A 17,516-nucleotide genomic window follows, 5' to 3' on the forward strand; every position below is an offset into this window, starting at 1 on the left:
GGGACACTGAGCCTGCCAGGGCAGGGACAGTCCTGGGCCACTTCTGCTCCCTTGGGTGGCTCCCCCAGGATGGAGCACAGGGAAGGGGTTGGGCTGGTGGCTCGAGGGGTGACCAATACCTGCACAGGTACAGGCAGGATGGTGGGACCCTGGGTGGCCACTCATGGCTTTGCTGTCCCTGTCCCTCCAGTCCCCACCAAAACCCAGCAGGGACAGCCTGGGAGGTCACTCTACGAAGCCGAGAGCCTGTGACCACCATTTGCTCACCGGGGACGAGCGCGGCAGTGCACAGGACCACACTGAGGGGCAGTGACGGTACTGGAGTCGTCCCCTCGCCTCGCTGCAACCACAGGACAGGAACACGTTACGCCACGAGCGCACCCGTCCCTGTCCCTCCCCCGGCGTTTCCGCCCTGGCACCGCCACCCTTTCCGCTCCCACGCAGTGGCACCAGGCCAGCCCCACGTGGGGAGGGGTCCCAGGGGCTGCGATCCCCAACTCCAGGGTCTGATCTTATCCCCTTCCCGGGGAGGGGTGGCCACGGGTTTAGTTTCTGCCTCCCCTCGGGGGGCTGCGGAGGAGGATGGAGAAGTGAAATTTTGGCAGGGGGATGTGGGCAGGCAGTGGAGGGGACCAGGGGCGTGGGCACCGTCCCCACCAGGCAGAGACCACCATGTCCAGGTAACCCACCATGTCCAGTAACACTTTAATGGGGTTGGCTCGGGGGCTGAGCTCACTGGGGGAGCAGCTCCCCATCACACCGGTCCAGGGTAAATCACAAACCCAAGGGGACGGGGCGGTCCCCTGACCGCGGGTGGCAGCACCAGAGACCAGACACCACCTCCCCTGATGCTCTGGGATGCAGGACGCTGTCCCCAGGCTCAGGTGTGCTCTGGCAAGAAGCTGCTGAGCGTCAGGTTGTCCCCATCGGCTTCGGAGCCGCCGTCGAGCAGCAGCTTTGGCCGGCGGGCCGGGCCAGGCCGGGGGCCATTGGCGGCCACCTCGCCATCGGGCAGCAGGGAGGAGATGCAAACCATCTCGGTGTGGCTGAGTTGGCGCTGGGCCGTCCGCGTCCGCCGCCACAGCAGGGCCCCCAGCACCCCTGTGCTCAGCAGGAAGATGGCGGCCACCAGCCCCAGCAGCAGGATGGCCAGCAGGCACTTGCCCACCACCCGGCTGGGCTCCCAGGGCTCCATGTCCCAAGGGGCTGAATGTGTTGGGCCAGGGGGAGCCCTGGCTTTCTTGGAACCCGTGGTGGGGACAGGAGCTGAGGGAGTCACCGAGGAGCTGCTGTGCGTGCTGCTGGCCATGGTTCCATCCTCACCGGGTGGTGTGAGCCAGCTGGGGACAGTGGTGACGCCCTTTTGGGGTGCTGTCTGTGTGGCGGGCTCTGCCGGTGGCACAGAGCTCAGCAGCAGATCAGGATCAGGAGAATCTGTCTCATCCTGTGCATCAGCTGTGGTCGGCACCATGAGAGCCCGGTACAGGCTGGTGTTGGTACTGGGTGCTGGTGCTGAGCTCAGCATTAGGTCAGGTTCAGGAGAATCGGTCTCGTCCAGGGGATCAGCTGTGCTTGGCACAACATGTGCCCAGTGCAGGCTGGCGTTGGTGCTGGGTGCTGGTGCTGAGCTCAGCATTAGGTCAGGCTCAGGAGAATCGGTCTCATCCTGTGGATCAGCTGAGGTTGGCACCGTGAGAGCCCAGTGCAGGCTGGCGTTGGTGCTGGGTGCTGAGCTCAGCAGCAGGTCGGGCTCAGGAGAATCGGTCTCATCCAGCGGATCGGCCGTGGTTGTCACTGCGGGTGCCTGGTGCAGGCTGGCGTTGGTGCCGGGGGGTGGCACAGAGCCCAGCAGCAGGTCGGGCTCAGGGGAATCGGTCTCAATATTCTTGGGCATGGCAGTGCCAGCTGGGTCGTGCTCTGGTGTGGCGGTGCCAGGCTGCTGCCCCCCATCGTCCCTCCTGCTGCGGGAGAGCCGGGGGGGCTCAGCCCGTGCCTGCCCAGCCACCCCCCAGACCCACTGCAGGCCCTGGGGTGGCCCTGGAGGGGGCTCAGCCCCACACACCCGCAGGCTGCTCAGTACCAGCAGAACCAGCACGGCCCGGTCCAGCGCCATGGCACCTGTGGGGTGACAGAGGGGAGAGGTGAAATGGGGGTCCCGCTCCCTGTGGGAGGACGCTGAGCTCCATTGTTCATAGCATCACAGAACAGTTTGGGTTGAAGGGACCTTCAGAGCTCATCCAACCCACCCCTGCCATGAGCAGGGACATCTTCACCAGCTCAGGTTGCTCAGAGCCCCGTCCAGCCTGGCCTGGGATGTCTCCAGGGATGGTTCATCCACCACCACTCTGGGCAACCTGGGCCAGGCTCTCACCACCCTCAGGGCCAAGAATTCCTTCCTCACATCCAGCTTGAATCTCCCTCCTCTAGTTTAAAACCATCACTCCCTGTCCTATCACAACAGGCCCTGCTGAAAAGTCTGTCCCCATCTTTCTTATCAGCCCCGTTTAAGCACTGAGACTGGAAATGGCCCCAAGGAGGGACCGCACACGAGTGAATCATCTGCCTCCCCTACCGGAGAGGGGCCCCGGGTTCGGGGGCTGGAGGATGCGATCACGCCCCTCCCCCAGCCCCAAGCTGCCTCCACCTGCGGGACTCGACCCACTTTCTGCTCGAGGAGAAAGTTTTGAAAAGGAAGTTGAGTGTCTGGAAATGGGAAACGAGCCGTGATGGAGGCGGCCGGTACGGGACAGGCAGTTGCAGGATGACTCCCCGTGCAGAATTGAAACCACGGGGATGTCGCACACGTTTCCATTAACCCCCTCCCCAGCTGCCTGTCCTCCCCTCCATCAGCCAGGCTGGTGTGGGGCTCCTGGGCCAAGGCCACCATGTGCCTGAGCGTCTGTGCCGGAGTGGGAGGAGAAGCAAACCCACCCCAAATCCCCCCATTCCATTTCTCAACCAACAACGCCCTTCTCCATCGCCCTGGTGGGTGGAGGTCAGTGAGGTCCCTGCAGCACCGCACCCAACAGCATCCCAACGCCAAATCCCCCAGCACCGAGCATCCTCGGGAGGCTCCACATCCCCAAAGCACCAACACGCCTCCAAAACACCCCAGGGACCAGCGCTGCACGTAAGGTGATTCCCCCCGGGGAGGCATGCATACACCAAAGGGACCCCGAGCATCCCCTTTGCACCCACAGCATCCCTGTGGATGAGCCCCTGGACTCACCTGTGCTGGGAGACACCTGGGACCCCGAGCTGCAGCACCGGTGTGATCAGTGAGGAGGGATGGGAGCGCGAGGGCAGCCCCGGGGCCGGGGAATCGCCGAAAGCCACAGGGCGTCGCAGGCCGCCCTCCGCCCGGGCGGGGACGGAAAGGCGGGCGCGGAAGAGCGGCTGTGGTTTCGGGGAAGGACGTCACACTGGGTGCGGGGCTGCCAGGGCCGGGGATGTGTGCACCCACCAGCCAGGGGGCTGGGATGTGGGGTGCACCCCAAAAAGGGGCCTCTCGCCCCTCCCCGGTGTGCCAGGTGCCCTATGGGAGCCCCCGGCTGAGCTACATGTTGGAGCTCACGCCGCCCCGAAAGCAGAAGTGATGGCAAAGCTGGTGCCAGTGCTGCCAGCCCCCCCGGACACGGTGTGGGGATGAATGGGATTGGGGGGGTTATGGTGCCCCAAGACGGGACATAGATGAACCCCAACCCTGAGAAATGGCGTTCGCAGAGGAGGAGGAGGTTGAGGTCCTGCATCTGCAGAGCCCTTGCAGAAGGGCCCTTGTCCCTGCACACACGGCCCTGGCACAGCTGCCATCAGCCCAGGAGCTCTGGGGGGGCTCAGGGGTCCCAGGTGTTGGCTCTGCTAGGAACACCCCACCCCAAGCGTGGGCACTAGCGATGTGCAGCCGCAGGAAGGTGCTGCAAGAGCACATCCGCAGCTGCTGCTGGGCCAAAACAGCCCCCCGGCTCCCTGCAAAACCCCCTTGTGCAGGCTGGACTCCCCACAGACCTTCCCAAAATCTCCCGGCCTTGGCGGCTGGAGGAAGGTCCCGGTTCCTGCCGGCCCCAGGTCACTCGTGGACAAGCACAGATGGAAAATGGGGTTCAGGGCTGCAGGGGACGGACGAGCATCCCCTGGGGCGTGCAGGGGTGGCCAGGGATCCCAGCCAAGAGCACCCCTGTCCCGCTGGGTGCTGGGAGCAGCCGGAGGTGGCTGGGAAACGCAGGGTGAGAGCAGGGAGATGTCAAACCTGGACAGGAACGCAGCGATGCCGTTTCCAGCCCGGACTCTTTTGAGCGCTGCAGGGTTTCCTGTGCCTTTGAAGGGGTTTCAGCTGGGGAGAAGCAGAACAACACCCACAGCTCCAGCCAGTGCTGTTCCCTCTGCAGACCACACCACCCTGAGACCCCCGACACGTCCCACCTCCAGCCAAACTCCCGGCTTCACCCACAGGGAAATCACCAGCGATCCCACATGTGACCCCAGGGACGGGCCCCAGGTCCCCTGGGACGGAGCAGACACAAGTGGGGGGTCCCCAAAACCAGACCATGCTCAGCCACAACCCACTAACTCTGATTTCCGTCGCTGGCTGTAACGGTAACACCATCATTTAATAACCTGGCCATTGCTAAAACCTCAATGCAGGTGCTAACAGGGAGCAGTGGGTTCAGGACGCAGAGAGCCAAAGAAAAAGCAAACCAGAGGAAGTTTATAATCAATGACTTTTATCTTTTGAAAATGGAAGCAAATATTTTTTTGGACAGATACTATGGCCGCTCTATAAGAGCGCATCTTTCAGGACTTCGCTGGTTCTCTTCTGGGATATCACGGCTACAAAAAGCTTCAGGCACTGACTCCGGTTGAGCCTGGCTAGGCATCAGTTCATTTAAATAAAATACAGGCGAGAAACGAAAAACCAGGGCGGCTTTTCCTCCGCCCTCCTCGGACCGTCTGCCACACACCGATCTCTGGGCATTGCAATCCAGCGTCTCAGAAAACTTATTTCCCTCCAATTAGAAAAACAAGAAAAGGTCCCCAAGCACACAACTCTGAAGTCGCACATACAAGTCAGCACAGAGATCACCATTTGGGGGAGCACTGCGTTTGGTGGCTTTTTAAAAAGAGTTAAAATAAAAGTACACATCATCTCAGCCATTTACTGCGATACAAAAACATCACCGAACATTCAAATAACGCAGAGCGTCTGGACCATGAACCAGCGTCAGTGGCCACAGGCACAGGATGTGGACGCTCGTCCCTCCTGTGCTCGCCACTCAGAGCAAAGAAAACCCACTTGTGTGAAGCTTTCACGCCACACAACCCTAACACATCCGCTGTCTCCTCTGTCCCGTTCTCCTGCCTCTCCAGCTCCACCGTGGTTCCACCTTCACACCCAGTCATTCCTCAGAACAGAGAATCCTCAACCTGCAGCTTCTGAACATGCAAACACTGGGAAAAATGGTGAATTTGAGGATTTCTAGCTAACCTAATGGAAAAAAATAAACAACAAACCAAAAAAACAGATCAGCCTGGCCGAAGGGACATTCTCCCTTTGATCCCAGCTGGGACAGGCAGTGCAGCAGCTCTCAGACCCCCAGTGTCTTTGCCCGGTTTAAACTGGACACCAGTTGCTGAGGTTTCCCCGGCACTGGAGGGACTGGCTGTACTGGGACGGTGGCACCGACCCATCCCTGCCCCAGGGACCCCCCTGGCAGGGGAGACGCCCCGAGCAGCAGTTTGCTGAGCAGAGGCACCAACAAGAAATTCCATGAGCTCACGGGGTCCCTTCCCTAAGGGAGCAGGGGAGAAACCAGTTCCCCAAACTGGCCTCAAACCCACCCTCCCCAGTCCTTTCTGCTCCAAAGACGGGGGGGTCTGGAGGTCACCGGTTTGATCCGGGAACATGGAATTTCCTGCAAAGTTTTCCAGCAGGGTGGGAGAGGCAGGAATGATGCAGAGAAAAAAAAAATACGGAGGCATTTTATTTCCAGAGACCCGTCATGATAAAGTCACCCGTCCACTGCTGATGCTGCTTTGGAAGGAGGGTCTAAATTCCTAACTTCAGGACTTGTGAGGGGCCAGAGAATCGCAAGCTGACGGACTTTTAGAAGCTGTTCTTAAAGTCAATGAGCCGAAGAGCACGGCGGTGCAGAAACAGCACGTGCAGCAACGCACACGTGGAACGGGCACCGCGGGGACTCCGGTGTCCTCCACAGATCCACACACATCTCCTGCACAACAGGAACTCCTGCCTCAAAATTACATTAACAAAAAGGAGAGTAAAACATGCCCATTTGGACACAGCAAGATGAATCCAAAATGCAGGACTATTTTAAAACGGCAACATGATGCGAGTTTGAAAGTTCTTCAGGGTGTAGAAGCAAATTTTGTGGCACGAATCACCCTACTCAGAACTGTTAAACTGTCACATGAGGACGCGTTAGGGAGGCAGGAAAGGCAGCTCGTACGGTCTCCGCGGCCACACTGCAAAGCAAACCGATCTGATTGTTCGAAATCGAGGATTTGTACAAAATAGCTTCGGTTTTGTTCAGAGAACAGTATAAACACCCACCACGCACACACGCACACACACGCAGTGCTGTCCCTTTCCATTTAAAACACAAATACTGCAAAGTGGCAAATAAGAAAAATAAAAAGCAACTTTTTTTGTGTGTGGTTTTTTTTTTTTTTGGCAACTTTAAAAAATGGTTAAGAACAATGTGGCATTGGTCCCTACATCTAGAAAAAGATATTTGGGCACAACATTGAAAGTCAGAATGGATTTGTTTTCTAGAATTCATAACATCTGGAAAAAAAAATACTGTAAAAGTAGCACTTATTCTTCTTGACTCGTTTGACACAGTCACATAAATTCATTAAAACATCAGGGAAAAAAAAAAAATCACTAAAAAGCTTGGCTTTTAATCATCAGCTCTCGTTGACGTGAATTTAGGAGAACAGGAAAGCTCGTACTGGAATGCTGCACGCTGCTGCTTGCCGAACTGGGGAAACTGGAATGTGCCTGGGCCGGCGCTGCGCCCGCTCAGTCTCCGATCTTGGCCATCTGCTGCTCCAGCTTGGAAATGCGCTCATCCTGGTTGGTGATCGTGTCTTTTATAGATTTCAGCTCTTTCAAAATCTCATCCAATTTGGCTTCGTTTTGCTGGAAGACAAGACAGGAGGTGGGTTTGCTCGAGCTCCGCAGACAGTTTGCAAAGCCCAGGGCTGCTCTGATGTGCACCCAGCATGGGCACCGCGGGAACGGTGACGCTCGGGGCACAGACCAGTGTCCCCAGCAGCAAGGACACACTGGGCCAATACAGAACCACAGAATAGTTTTGGTTGGAAAAGACCCTCAAGATCGAGTCAAACATTAATCCACCCCGGCACTAACCCATGAACCTAAGAACCTGTTCTCCGCATCTGTCCAACCCCTCCAGGGATGGTGACTCCAGCACTGCCCTGGGCAGCCTGTTCCAATGCCCCACAGCCCTTTGGGGAAAAAATTGTTCCCACGATCCAATTTGAACGTCCCCTGGCACCCAGTTCCGGGTACTCAAATCATCCACGCTTGAGCTCTGTTACAGCTGCCACTGAAGATGCAGCACCCTGGTAATCACGTCTTGGGCCACCATCCCCAAAACCTTCTGAATTTTACTCACAGTGTTTGAGGCATCAGCTGCTTTCTTTGGAGCATTTATGAGATCACTTTTCTTGTTCGCTGCGGGCTTGTTGTCCAGTATGTTCTTCTTGACCACCTTGAGATCCCTGTTCTTGCCAGGGATGTACCCGTGCTTCAAGGAGATGAGGAGGGGATCGGCGTTCTTCCCCTCAAACCACTCCTCTGCTTCCAGAGCTGCCTCCGGGCCAGCGGTGTCAGGGTACAGGTCATCCTGGAAGAGGTCCGACTGCAAGCCAGAAGAGACGAACTGGTCAAACGCTTTGGGGCTGGAAGACACGAGCTGGCTTCAAACCACAGAACCAACACGGAGCGCTCACCTTTCGAGGAACCGTCATGATGATGGGCTCACACTTCCTCTCGTGAAGCTTGAAGAACCTTTAGAAGAAGAAGGAAAGGTGAGACTCAGATGTGAGGACACCTGGAATACTGTGTTCAGTTTTGGCACCAAAAATCTATCGCTGATATGTTGACAGCGCAGGCTGTAACCGACCCGATGCTAAGTTTTCTGCAGACAATGTATTCTGCTAGGTCTCACTGATTTATAACAGACTCGGCCTAAGGCCCAGTGTATTTTGAGGTTATATCATGTTATGCCCAGCACAAGGATCGCTTCACGTCACAGGTCCCAACTGCAGAAACAACAGCAGAGAGGTCTTTCCAACAGCGGGACTTTTCATTTCCAAATGGCTGAACTTGTACGGGATGGTTTGCAAAGCCAACACGACCCCCCGGCAGCCCTACCTGGCAATCTCACACTTGTTGACATCGAGGCCCCTCTTTGGCATGAACCCCATGCCCCTCTGCGGCTCTTTGCTGCTGAAGGTGTTGAGGTAGTGAACGTAGGGGGATTCGTCTGTGATCTCAAAGTAGCGGATGCTGCTGTCACCCTGCAAGAATCGACAGGAGAACCGCTCTGGAGGGGCCAGCGCTGCCCATGCCCACACATCTGCTCCCCGCCAGGCCAGGCAGCCCTTGCTCTCACCCCAGGGCCTTTCCTTCCAGAACCCCCTCACAGAGCAATGCACATGTTACAGATTATTTTTTCAGGCTTCAAATGTGTCTCACCTCGGGCTGCCGCCCACTGGCACAATCAGACAGCGCACTGCTGCGTTCACTGTCCCTACGGCAGCAGAACCACCAGAAAGCAGATCCCTCCTGTGACCCACCTACATCCCCATATCAGTTACTCTGGGATAAGTGCTCTTTAAAATACCATGGTACAGCGACCTGAGCTCATGCTTCAAGACTGGGGGTGTCAACTTGCACACCTCCCCTTGTGAAAAAGCTAAAGTCTGCCCCTGGCAGACAGAACAGCTAGAAACTAATTTCTCTTTGGTTCCTGGCAATGCTACTACACTAGGATCTCTGACACAGCAGGCGAGGGAGCAGCTATAAAACAAGTATTTCCCATTAGCTGTTTACAAAGATGGGATTCTCGAATGTACTTGCATGGATCATCCTTTGTAATTACTCGTTCATCTTATCTTTGGCTCCTATTTGTACTAATTCCAAAGCTGCGGCACCAGAAGTGGGCACTTCAGAGCACTCAGTGCCTACAAATTGCTTTTGAAAAGGAGCATGTGATCGCAGTTTTCTATTATTTAACCCTGCAAAATTACAGCAAGTGTTGCTGCATGCTCCACCATTCTCAAGCGCAAGGAGGATAACATCTAAAATGTACTTTCCTCCCACACGAACAGACAATCACTCAGGTCAGCACCAACAAGAGGTGTTTTGATGATGGTATCAGACTTGTTGCATTAAGAGCAGCTTTACCTGAGTAAATCCACCTCAACACCCAATTACACACCAGACCTTCCCAGGGCAGAGCCCACAGGCTGAGTGAGGATCAAACCCATTTCAGAGCAGCCTGATCTGTCCGCGGCTCTGACCAGTGCTGACTTCTGGGTCTCCCCTTCTCCATGGGGACACTTAGGGAACATTTCGCAGGCACCATGCATTCAACAGTCACTCCAAAAGCTTCTCTTTACCTTGCCGCACAAGTAAATAATGTTGGTATCTGGATCGTAGAACGGCAGCAGGACCCCGTTGCTGGTGTCCATCTCATGAAGAGCTATTGGCTCCTCCATGTTTTTCTGGAAATAAAAAAGTGCCAGGGATGTTAATGAAATCAGAAAAGTTCATGTTAACACAGGTTCTAAATTATTAACAGCTCTTTGTAGCTAGCGAACATGCAGCGGTGTCTTCACTGCCCTGAGGGACCTGTGTGTCACAATAACAAATGCTGTAAATGTTCGCAAGCTTATCCATTCCCCAAGGACATTCTAATCCCAAAACGCAATAAAAGCAGGACCCAAGAAAATTCACAAAGTCAAGGGACAGGCACGACACAGTCACATTAGCGAGTGTCTTGTGCCAGTGTGATGGGATTGCTGCTGTTTGGCTCTGTATGTGTAATGTTTAGAATGAAGGGACCTTCCCTGAGCTGGGAAGCTGCTCCTGGTTGAGATGGGATTGGTACAAAATAACTCATTTCCTTTAACAAGCCAACATCCAGCCCAAATAACAGCAATACCTCCTGGCACAGGAGGAGTGGGCAGGAGCTGGAAAACGCTCAAGTATATGAATTATTAATTTAGCGGGTGTGGGTCTGGGGTGGTAGCTCCACGGACATTAGTTACAACAACAAAGTAGTGACGGGACAGGAACCTACGGGATTCCAAAGGGCGAGTTGCCGTTCACTCATGCGGCTGAAGCCAGTTGTGAAGATGTTTCCATCGGCGAGGAAAATGGCTCGCATGGGCCGGGCTCCCTCATGGGTTTTCTCTTTCTCCTGAAAGAGATGGACAGGTCAGCCAGGAGCAAGGAACATGGAGCCCAACACGGTGGTGGCTTCTCTTCTGGTGGCACAGAATCCCCAGCAGGACACGCTGCTCCTCCACGCAGGATGGAGCAACACCCAACTATCTTTGCCCGATGTTTGAGGGAAGAAATCCATCACTAAACCACAAAAGAAATGGTCATTCCTGGCGTGTTTCAGCTTTGCCCGTCAGCCTCTCGCAAGGCTGGAGGAAGGCTTCTTTGCAAGCTAAGACACATACACAGGCTGCTAAATCTCCACTTTGCGTACACAACTTTGGAACTGTAATTATACCAAAGGATTAGATGTGGAATTACACTCCTGTAGGTTTTAAAACTGAGCCCTAAAATCCTAGTTCAAACACTAATCCCAGTAAACCCAGACAAATCCTTCAAGCGCTGCTATCCCTCCTGTAATTTTGTCCTCACTTTGAAAAACACAACTAAACATGGTATAAACGAAGCAAAAAAGGTTCTTTACTCTATAAGCTCTTGCTAACTCTCTGCTGCAGTGAAACCCAGTTCCTTCTTTCATTATCACACAAACTTACAGCAACGATTTCTTGCTTCCTGGGGTCAATAACTCGAACTTTTTTGTCTTTGGAAGCTGTACAGATTAGGCTGCCATTGCGATTCCAGCTCACGTTGTAAATCATATCCACGTGCATGTCATCCAAGTTGATGAGGGCTTCACCTGTCCCCACGTTCCAGATGATGATTGCATTGTCACAACCTAAAAATGGAAAAGAAACCAAAAAAAAAAAGCTAAAATCACTGCAGTGGTGTATATAGGAGAAAAAAGGAGGGAAAAAGCAGGTACTGGTGGAGATGGATGTCTGTGAACACTGCTACAGCAGGAGCTTTGTGCAGGAGCTCTTGGGTCTTGGTTCAACTGCAGGATAAAGAGCAAGAGATAGCAAGGGCAAGGAGGAGATGTTCTTGTATTTGGTGTGTGAGAACGCTGGCCGGCAGTCAGTTGTCACCTTCTCGGGTCAGGGGGATGTGTGGCAGAACGAGTCCAAGTGGCACGGATGGAAAACAGGCAAAGTGGCAGCAGGAGAAACGGCAGAACAAAGGGAAAAAAGAATGGCAGGTAGTGAAAGCTGAGGTCAGCACTGCCACAGGGACTATTAATACAGCTCTCGGCTGGGTGGTTTTGTTCAAGGACCAGACAGCAAGAAGACAAAGAATAAAGCTCAAGATAAGACAACAGCAACATAAAGAACAGGACTGGGGGACCAGGTAAGGGAAGGGAAGCACAATGTGCGACTGAGCAACTTCTCCTAAGGATCAGGTGTGAAAATATGTAACAAGGCAAAAGATAATCACTCTAAACTCCCAAAGGGCATGAAAGACATCCCGAATCAGTTTGTTGTCACCAGGAGGAACCCTGGAATGACCTGACAGCATCACTTCTCCTCTGTGTTCTCAGGAGTAATCCTGGCCGGACTGCGTGGACACACACATGCACTGCCTGTGAGCACTGGAGCCTGAGGGAGATACCTACGAAACATCACCTTCTCTTTGGTACGTTCTCACACTGACTTTCATTACATTAAGTGCCACAAGGTCAGGAAGTCCAAGCATTTTTGGAGAAACCAGATCAAAACCAAATCAGATTTGCTGCTTTTATTGGGCTCCAGCCTTAAAGTCATGCTGTAAAAGCCTCAGACCATGTTAATGGAGAATGACTTACCCATTTTATTTCTATAATGTGACTGTTTTTCAGAGGTCTAAAGAATCTCATTGCATAGACCGTACCAGTCAAGGAGACAGTTTTAGAAATGCTGGAAATGAAAACACGTGGAAGGAACAGACTCTGGGATACCTTGCGGGGATCAGTGGAAAGGAGAAACAGTTGAGCCTTTTTTTTAAGGTATACGCAAACAGGGATGAGGAGAGTGCAGATGTAAACAGTTATCAGCGGATGAAGCTTGCAGATCAAATAAAGTCTGGAACAATTTTAGTACTGTAACTCATGCCTCCAGACAATTTCCTGGTCCTCATCCCTGTAAACCAGAGATAAGAAAAGGCCAAGCCAAGGCGGGGGCTGTGAGCCACGTGTCCCGCTGTTCCCATTGCCATTAGTCTTGTGATTCACCAGCCCTAAAGCAGCTAGGAAAGAAGGAAAAGGAGTCAACAAGCTCTTCTCCGAAACACCCGGTGTGCAAGCGCATGTGCAGGAGAGATGCCGGCGGCCCCCGTACCTGCGCTGAGCAGCACGTTGCGCGCCGTGGGGTGCCAAGCCACGATGCCGACTCGCTTGGAATGTCCTTCCAACACCACCACCGGCTCCGTCAGGGACAGCGTGAGCCCGTTCTCGGGAATCTGCCACACCTGGGAAGGGAAAAGGAAAGACGGTCAGCCAAGGGCCGTCCCCGCAGAAAAGCGCGTGACCCGTTTGCTTCGCCACGGCACAAGGCTGAGTTCTCACCTCTCGATATAAACAGGAAGAGAGAAATGGGGAGAGAATCGTTCCCGGACACCAATAAACCTTTGGGTCATCTGCATGTAACATCCTTCCAGCAAATAACCACCAGCTACTTAGGTCGCAACCAGCGCATTATCGCTGTGTCCAGAGATCCATTTGTGTCAGGTGCTGCCTGAGGATTCACCAAAAAATTCAGCTTGCAGCTCCAATTCCATCTGAACAAGCTGCTGTCTTTTCAAATTACGCAGCTATAGTGGTAACTGCTTTTAATTTCTTTCGAAATACTGACAATTGGTTTTCCCATTATGTTTAGAGCCTCTTTTCAGACGCCATTTAACTGGGGAAAAGCAGTTTGTTCCTGGCAAAGGTTAAAGCAGCCCAAGTTAGCATTGCAGGAATACAGCAAACTGTCTGTTTGGTTTTTGCCCGTGTGGTTGCACAACAGTTCTGCTGCAAACATCTCCAGGAAAGTGCCATGAGGAGGGGAACAGACCCCAAGGCTGGCAGAGCGCTGGGATTCCAGTGGTGGGGTCACAGCAGGTTTATGCACCGAAGGAAGCGGCTTGTGCAACCGGCAGGGACTGGGGATGGGAAAGATAAAACCCATCGCCTGTGCCCCAAGGTAGGACCAGCCCTGCCAAAACTATGCCTGCGATTCAGCACCGGACAATCACCTTTGAACTGAGTTTGACCTGCATGTAGCGAATTAAAAATGGAATGGAAAGCCCGTCAGTGAGCAATTATAGCTGCCTATAGCTAGGTGGCAGCATTAGAGCGCATTTGCTTCGCCTTCTTTTGTCTGGTTTTCCCGGAGTTGGCGGACAAGGCTGGGCAGAGCTGCCCAGGGTGCCCAAGCAGCTGTCGGAGCCGGGAGACGCGAGCCCAGCGCGTTTCCAAACCGATGCAGACCGGTGTGAGGGAGGGCGACACGGGATTCTGCGCTAATCCCAGCTTCTCCCTTCTTGCAGGGGTGGCTGCTGCTCAAATCAAACCTCTGACATGTAAAAATTCTCAGCATGTACCAGCTCACCTCTGCACAACCCTAACATTATTTCATTTTTCGCTGATGCAGCTCTCAGCAGCCTCAGCGTCCCGGCGGTGGAACCTGCGACAGACACATCAGGTCAGCAGAGAATTCCTCTGCCAGGGCTGAGAATCCCTCCTTTTCCTCCTGCCTGACAGAACAGCGCTAGCACCCAGATAACAGAAACCAGGGCTTTTACCAGCAAGCACATTTTAAAACTGGGTTGCAAACAAGAGCTGTTCAGCCTGGGAAAGCAGAACATTGTCCTGCCAGTTCTGCACCAGCTTTGTGAGCGACCACAGCACGAGATGCTGAAACACAACGCGTCTTGCAAACGGCAACAAATCACCTCACCTGCCCAGATAAAACCCAGTTAGAAGTTGTAAAGAAGCAGCTTTCTCCTTGCCAGTCAGGGAATAACAACCTGACAGGAGCAACAGTTGAAAACACACCTGCTGATGGGAGAACTTCAATATCCGCCTGCTAACACTGCTCCCTGCACTTAACGTCACGACTGGCTGCACATCTCTCAGATGAGCCACCTCCATTCACAGCTGTAGGCAGAACACAATGCTGCAGAAAACAGATTATTACCTAAACCAGTAAAATGGTTGGAAAGAAAGGATGGGAGCTGGGAGATGTCAGCAGAGAAAAGGCAGGGGAGCCAGGGGCTCTGGAGCAGAGGGACGGGAGGTGACACCAGCGCAGGGACCAGGGGATGCTCGACACGAGCAGCTCGGGTCCAACAGCTCTGCCTGGCAGGTAAAAAATTGAATTTATTCACAAAAAGGCCCAGGAGCAGCACGAGCTTCTCGGCCAAGTGTGAGCTGGGGATGCAGGGACAGCAGCAGGGTCAGAGCAGCCCCAACACCTGCAGCCAACCGTCCTCCCAGCCGAGGGACTGTGTCCCCAGGGTCCCTGTTTCTGATCCGCGCTGTCCCAGCTGGGAACAGTGTGGGGATCCTTTGGTGCAAGCGCTTCATAGCAAAGTAACTTATGAGCCAGAAAACTCCAGGACCAAGTTTAAAGGTGAGCCAGCGAGGGCAGGGGGTGGGAAAGGAAAGGGAGGTATTTGAGGCAAAATACAAATGAAAAGGATTTTTTAAAAGCCTCCGGAGGACAGGTTTTCTTTTTAAGGGAAAGCCCCTATAGTTTACAGCAGCTGCAGAGCAGCGTCGTCCTCTGCAGATGACAGAAACTATTGACTTAATAATCCTGCTTGGTATTGCAAAAAAACCCCAAAACCCAGGAGTGTGCAGGGTCGGGGTGTGTTCCTGAGAGCCCCGGCCCACTCATTCCAGCATGGGGTGGGAGCCCATTGCAGCGGGGGTGAAATCAGATTCACGGGGCAAATTCAGGCACTTTCACTTTTGAAGCAGGACCCATCCTGGGGAAGGTGAGGACTCGGGGTGAGCACAGAAAGGAAACCTGGAAACATTGCAAGATTAACTGGACATCAGTAAGTTTGTTAGATCGCCCACCTGTGGGGGTTTGGGGGTTGTTTGGTTTGTTTTTGTGGGTTTTTTTAAGTTAAAATGGCTGGTTTGTTTGCGATGGAGGAAGTGAAGTCACGGCACGGTGGTGCGGAGAGGTTTGGGTCTCAGAGGAAGAGCAGGAAGGGAAAAGGTTTTGCACAAACAGCGTGTGAGAAAGAAAATGAAGCCAACTTTTCCAGCAGCTTTTTTATAGCCTTTAAAAAGAATCAAAACCCATCTCTTCTGGCTCTGCACCGACCTGCAGAGACCTTTAAGTCAATTTCTAGAAATGACATTAATTCCTAAATCCACATTACATGTGAAAGAAATGAGTTTGAGCCCTGGGTTTTACCTGTGTCACTGCAGGAAAATGCACTTTGTGCACCCATTTTTCACGGCTACAAGACCTTCTCCTCCACTAGCCAGTCCCGATTCATCCTGCCCGGGTACCACATCTGAGCTGTCTGCCACCAGTCTGCTGTCCCCGGTCATCGCAAGGAATATGGATTAATGTTTAAAACAATGCGCTCAATCAAACTCACTCTACTCTGGCCATTACATGTGATCTTATTAGTATTCACCTTCTGATGGAGCAAATTCTCCATATCTGAGAAAGGACACCTCATACCATCTACAAGCCTCGATATAATCAAACATTTTCTAGCTGAATTTAAAACCTGCAGTAAATTACAGTCACTCAGCAGAACAACCACCATTAATATTTCAGAAATTCCTTATTTGTTGGCACAAGAAAATCCACTCGTCAAAGAGAACACCAGCAGAGGCCACAGAAGGTATCTGCACACCACAGGGGTTTAAAGGATGTTTTCCTGAGAGCAATTCAGAGTGGAAGAGATGGGGTCCGTTCTGCTTTTTCCTCTGCTGGGATCAGTGATGTGCCCATACCCACCAGCCCCGGGACCTGCACAAAGGTGGCCTTGCGAGGCTGAGCTGCCCTCAGCATCATCTCCCACCATCTACTGCCTCTCTGCCTCCACATCATTTCTGAACGCACCAGATGTGACAGCAAAATAAATGAGTGTATCATCTGAAACTGTCAGATCACACCTGTCAGTTACCTCCCATCGCACAAATCTTGACGCAGCTGCTAACAGTTAACTCTCTAGAGCTGCCCAAGCCACAAAGCCCAGTGGTACCAGAAAACGATCTTTCTTTCCCAGCCCCCTATTTCAACCCTTAGTCTCAGGATCTCAAACACCAGAACCTGCTCAAGGTTTACGTGCAGTTCACAGGGTATTTTCACCTTCTGCAAATCTGAGGTTTTAGATGTATGAAAACGCTTCTAGCTGTTGAAAGGGCCAAGTTCACCTTCCCTGCGCAGCACAAAGGCTGCAGACGGTTCCAAGTGGTGGCTGCAGAGAATCGGATATTTCTCACAAATCAGCTGGCACTTGTGCAGAAAGCCACGCGATCTCCTCTGCCACATCCCTTTTCTCATTTCACATTGGCTGATGAAGAGTTTGGAGCTGCTGAACAACCACAGGTCCTTTCAAGCGAGGTGTGTTCAGTGCCAGGCTGTTCAGGAAACAGGACTCCAAAACCTTTACTGAAGAAAAGCAAAGAAACCAGGATGCTAAAATAGCTGTGCCAGGACAGAAAAGCAATTAAAAATGGGGAGGTCCATTAGCTCATCCAGCTTTTTTCCAAATAGCCCAGGCCAGGTTGTTCTTTACATACTCGATCTCTGTCCAGCCAACAACTATCCCAAATGATTTGGGACACATCATTTCCCACCAGAAGTTCCATGATGCTAAACAAGAAATTCAATTTAAGTCTTTAACTTCAAGGCTGGACCAGATGATTCTTGAGGTCCCTTCCCACCTGGTATTCCACGATTTGATGATTCTTTAGCTGGTCTTCTCTGCATTCTCCATCGCTACAGCTGGCACTCAGCTTCACCGCATTTTAAACCTCCAGCTGACATGCACCTAACACCATGAGCTGCGTATTGCTTGTTCCTTTGAGTGCAGCAAGGACTCATTTTTATTTCCCCTTCCCCACTGCTTGCTTCCATCAAGACATGGTCACACAGGAACATGAGCATGCAGACTTGTCCACATTCGTGTT

General features: G+C 52.9%; 2 protein-coding genes across 4 annotated transcripts in view; both read right to left on the bottom strand.

Annotated features, from left to right (window-relative positions):
* Positions 1 to 703: 703 nt before the first annotated feature.
* On the bottom strand, positions 704 to 3,478 carry SELPLG (selectin P ligand). Its single transcript, XM_065851689.2, has 2 exons — positions 3,230 to 3,478; positions 704 to 2,118 (listed from the first exon to the last, which is right to left on the bottom strand). Exon 2 carries the CDS (start codon positions 2,111 to 2,113, stop codon positions 881 to 883), a length of 1,233 nt encoding a protein of 410 aa, XP_065707761.1. The 5' UTR covers positions 2,114 to 2,118; positions 3,230 to 3,478; the 3' UTR covers positions 704 to 880.
* A 1,226-nt stretch (positions 3,479 to 4,704) lies between these two features.
* Positions 4,705 to 17,516, bottom strand: part of CORO1C (coronin 1C) — a 49,017-nt gene continuing 36,205 nt past the window's right edge. For all 3 annotated transcript variants that reach the window (XM_065851257.2, XM_065851258.2, XM_071816176.1), the window contains exons 4-11: positions 12,706 to 12,835; positions 11,050 to 11,231; positions 10,353 to 10,472; positions 9,670 to 9,774; positions 8,420 to 8,565; positions 7,996 to 8,053; positions 7,659 to 7,904; positions 4,705 to 7,159 (exon numbers count right to left, since the gene is read on the bottom strand). In XM_065851257.2, coding sequence (XP_065707329.1) covers positions 7,040 to 7,159; positions 7,659 to 7,904; positions 7,996 to 8,053; positions 8,420 to 8,565; positions 9,670 to 9,774; positions 10,353 to 10,472; positions 11,050 to 11,231; positions 12,706 to 12,835 — 1,107 coding nt within the window. In that variant the 3' untranslated portion in view covers positions 4,705 to 7,039. The remainder of the gene's footprint in view (positions 7,160 to 7,658; positions 7,905 to 7,995; positions 8,054 to 8,419; positions 8,566 to 9,669; positions 9,775 to 10,352; positions 10,473 to 11,049; positions 11,232 to 12,705; positions 12,836 to 17,516) is intronic.

This window comes from Patagioenas fasciata, chromosome 17, assembly GCF_037038585.1.
Source record: "Patagioenas fasciata isolate bPatFas1 chromosome 17, bPatFas1.hap1, whole genome shotgun sequence".
Classification (NCBI taxonomy): domain Eukaryota; kingdom Metazoa; phylum Chordata; class Aves; order Columbiformes; family Columbidae; genus Patagioenas; species Patagioenas fasciata.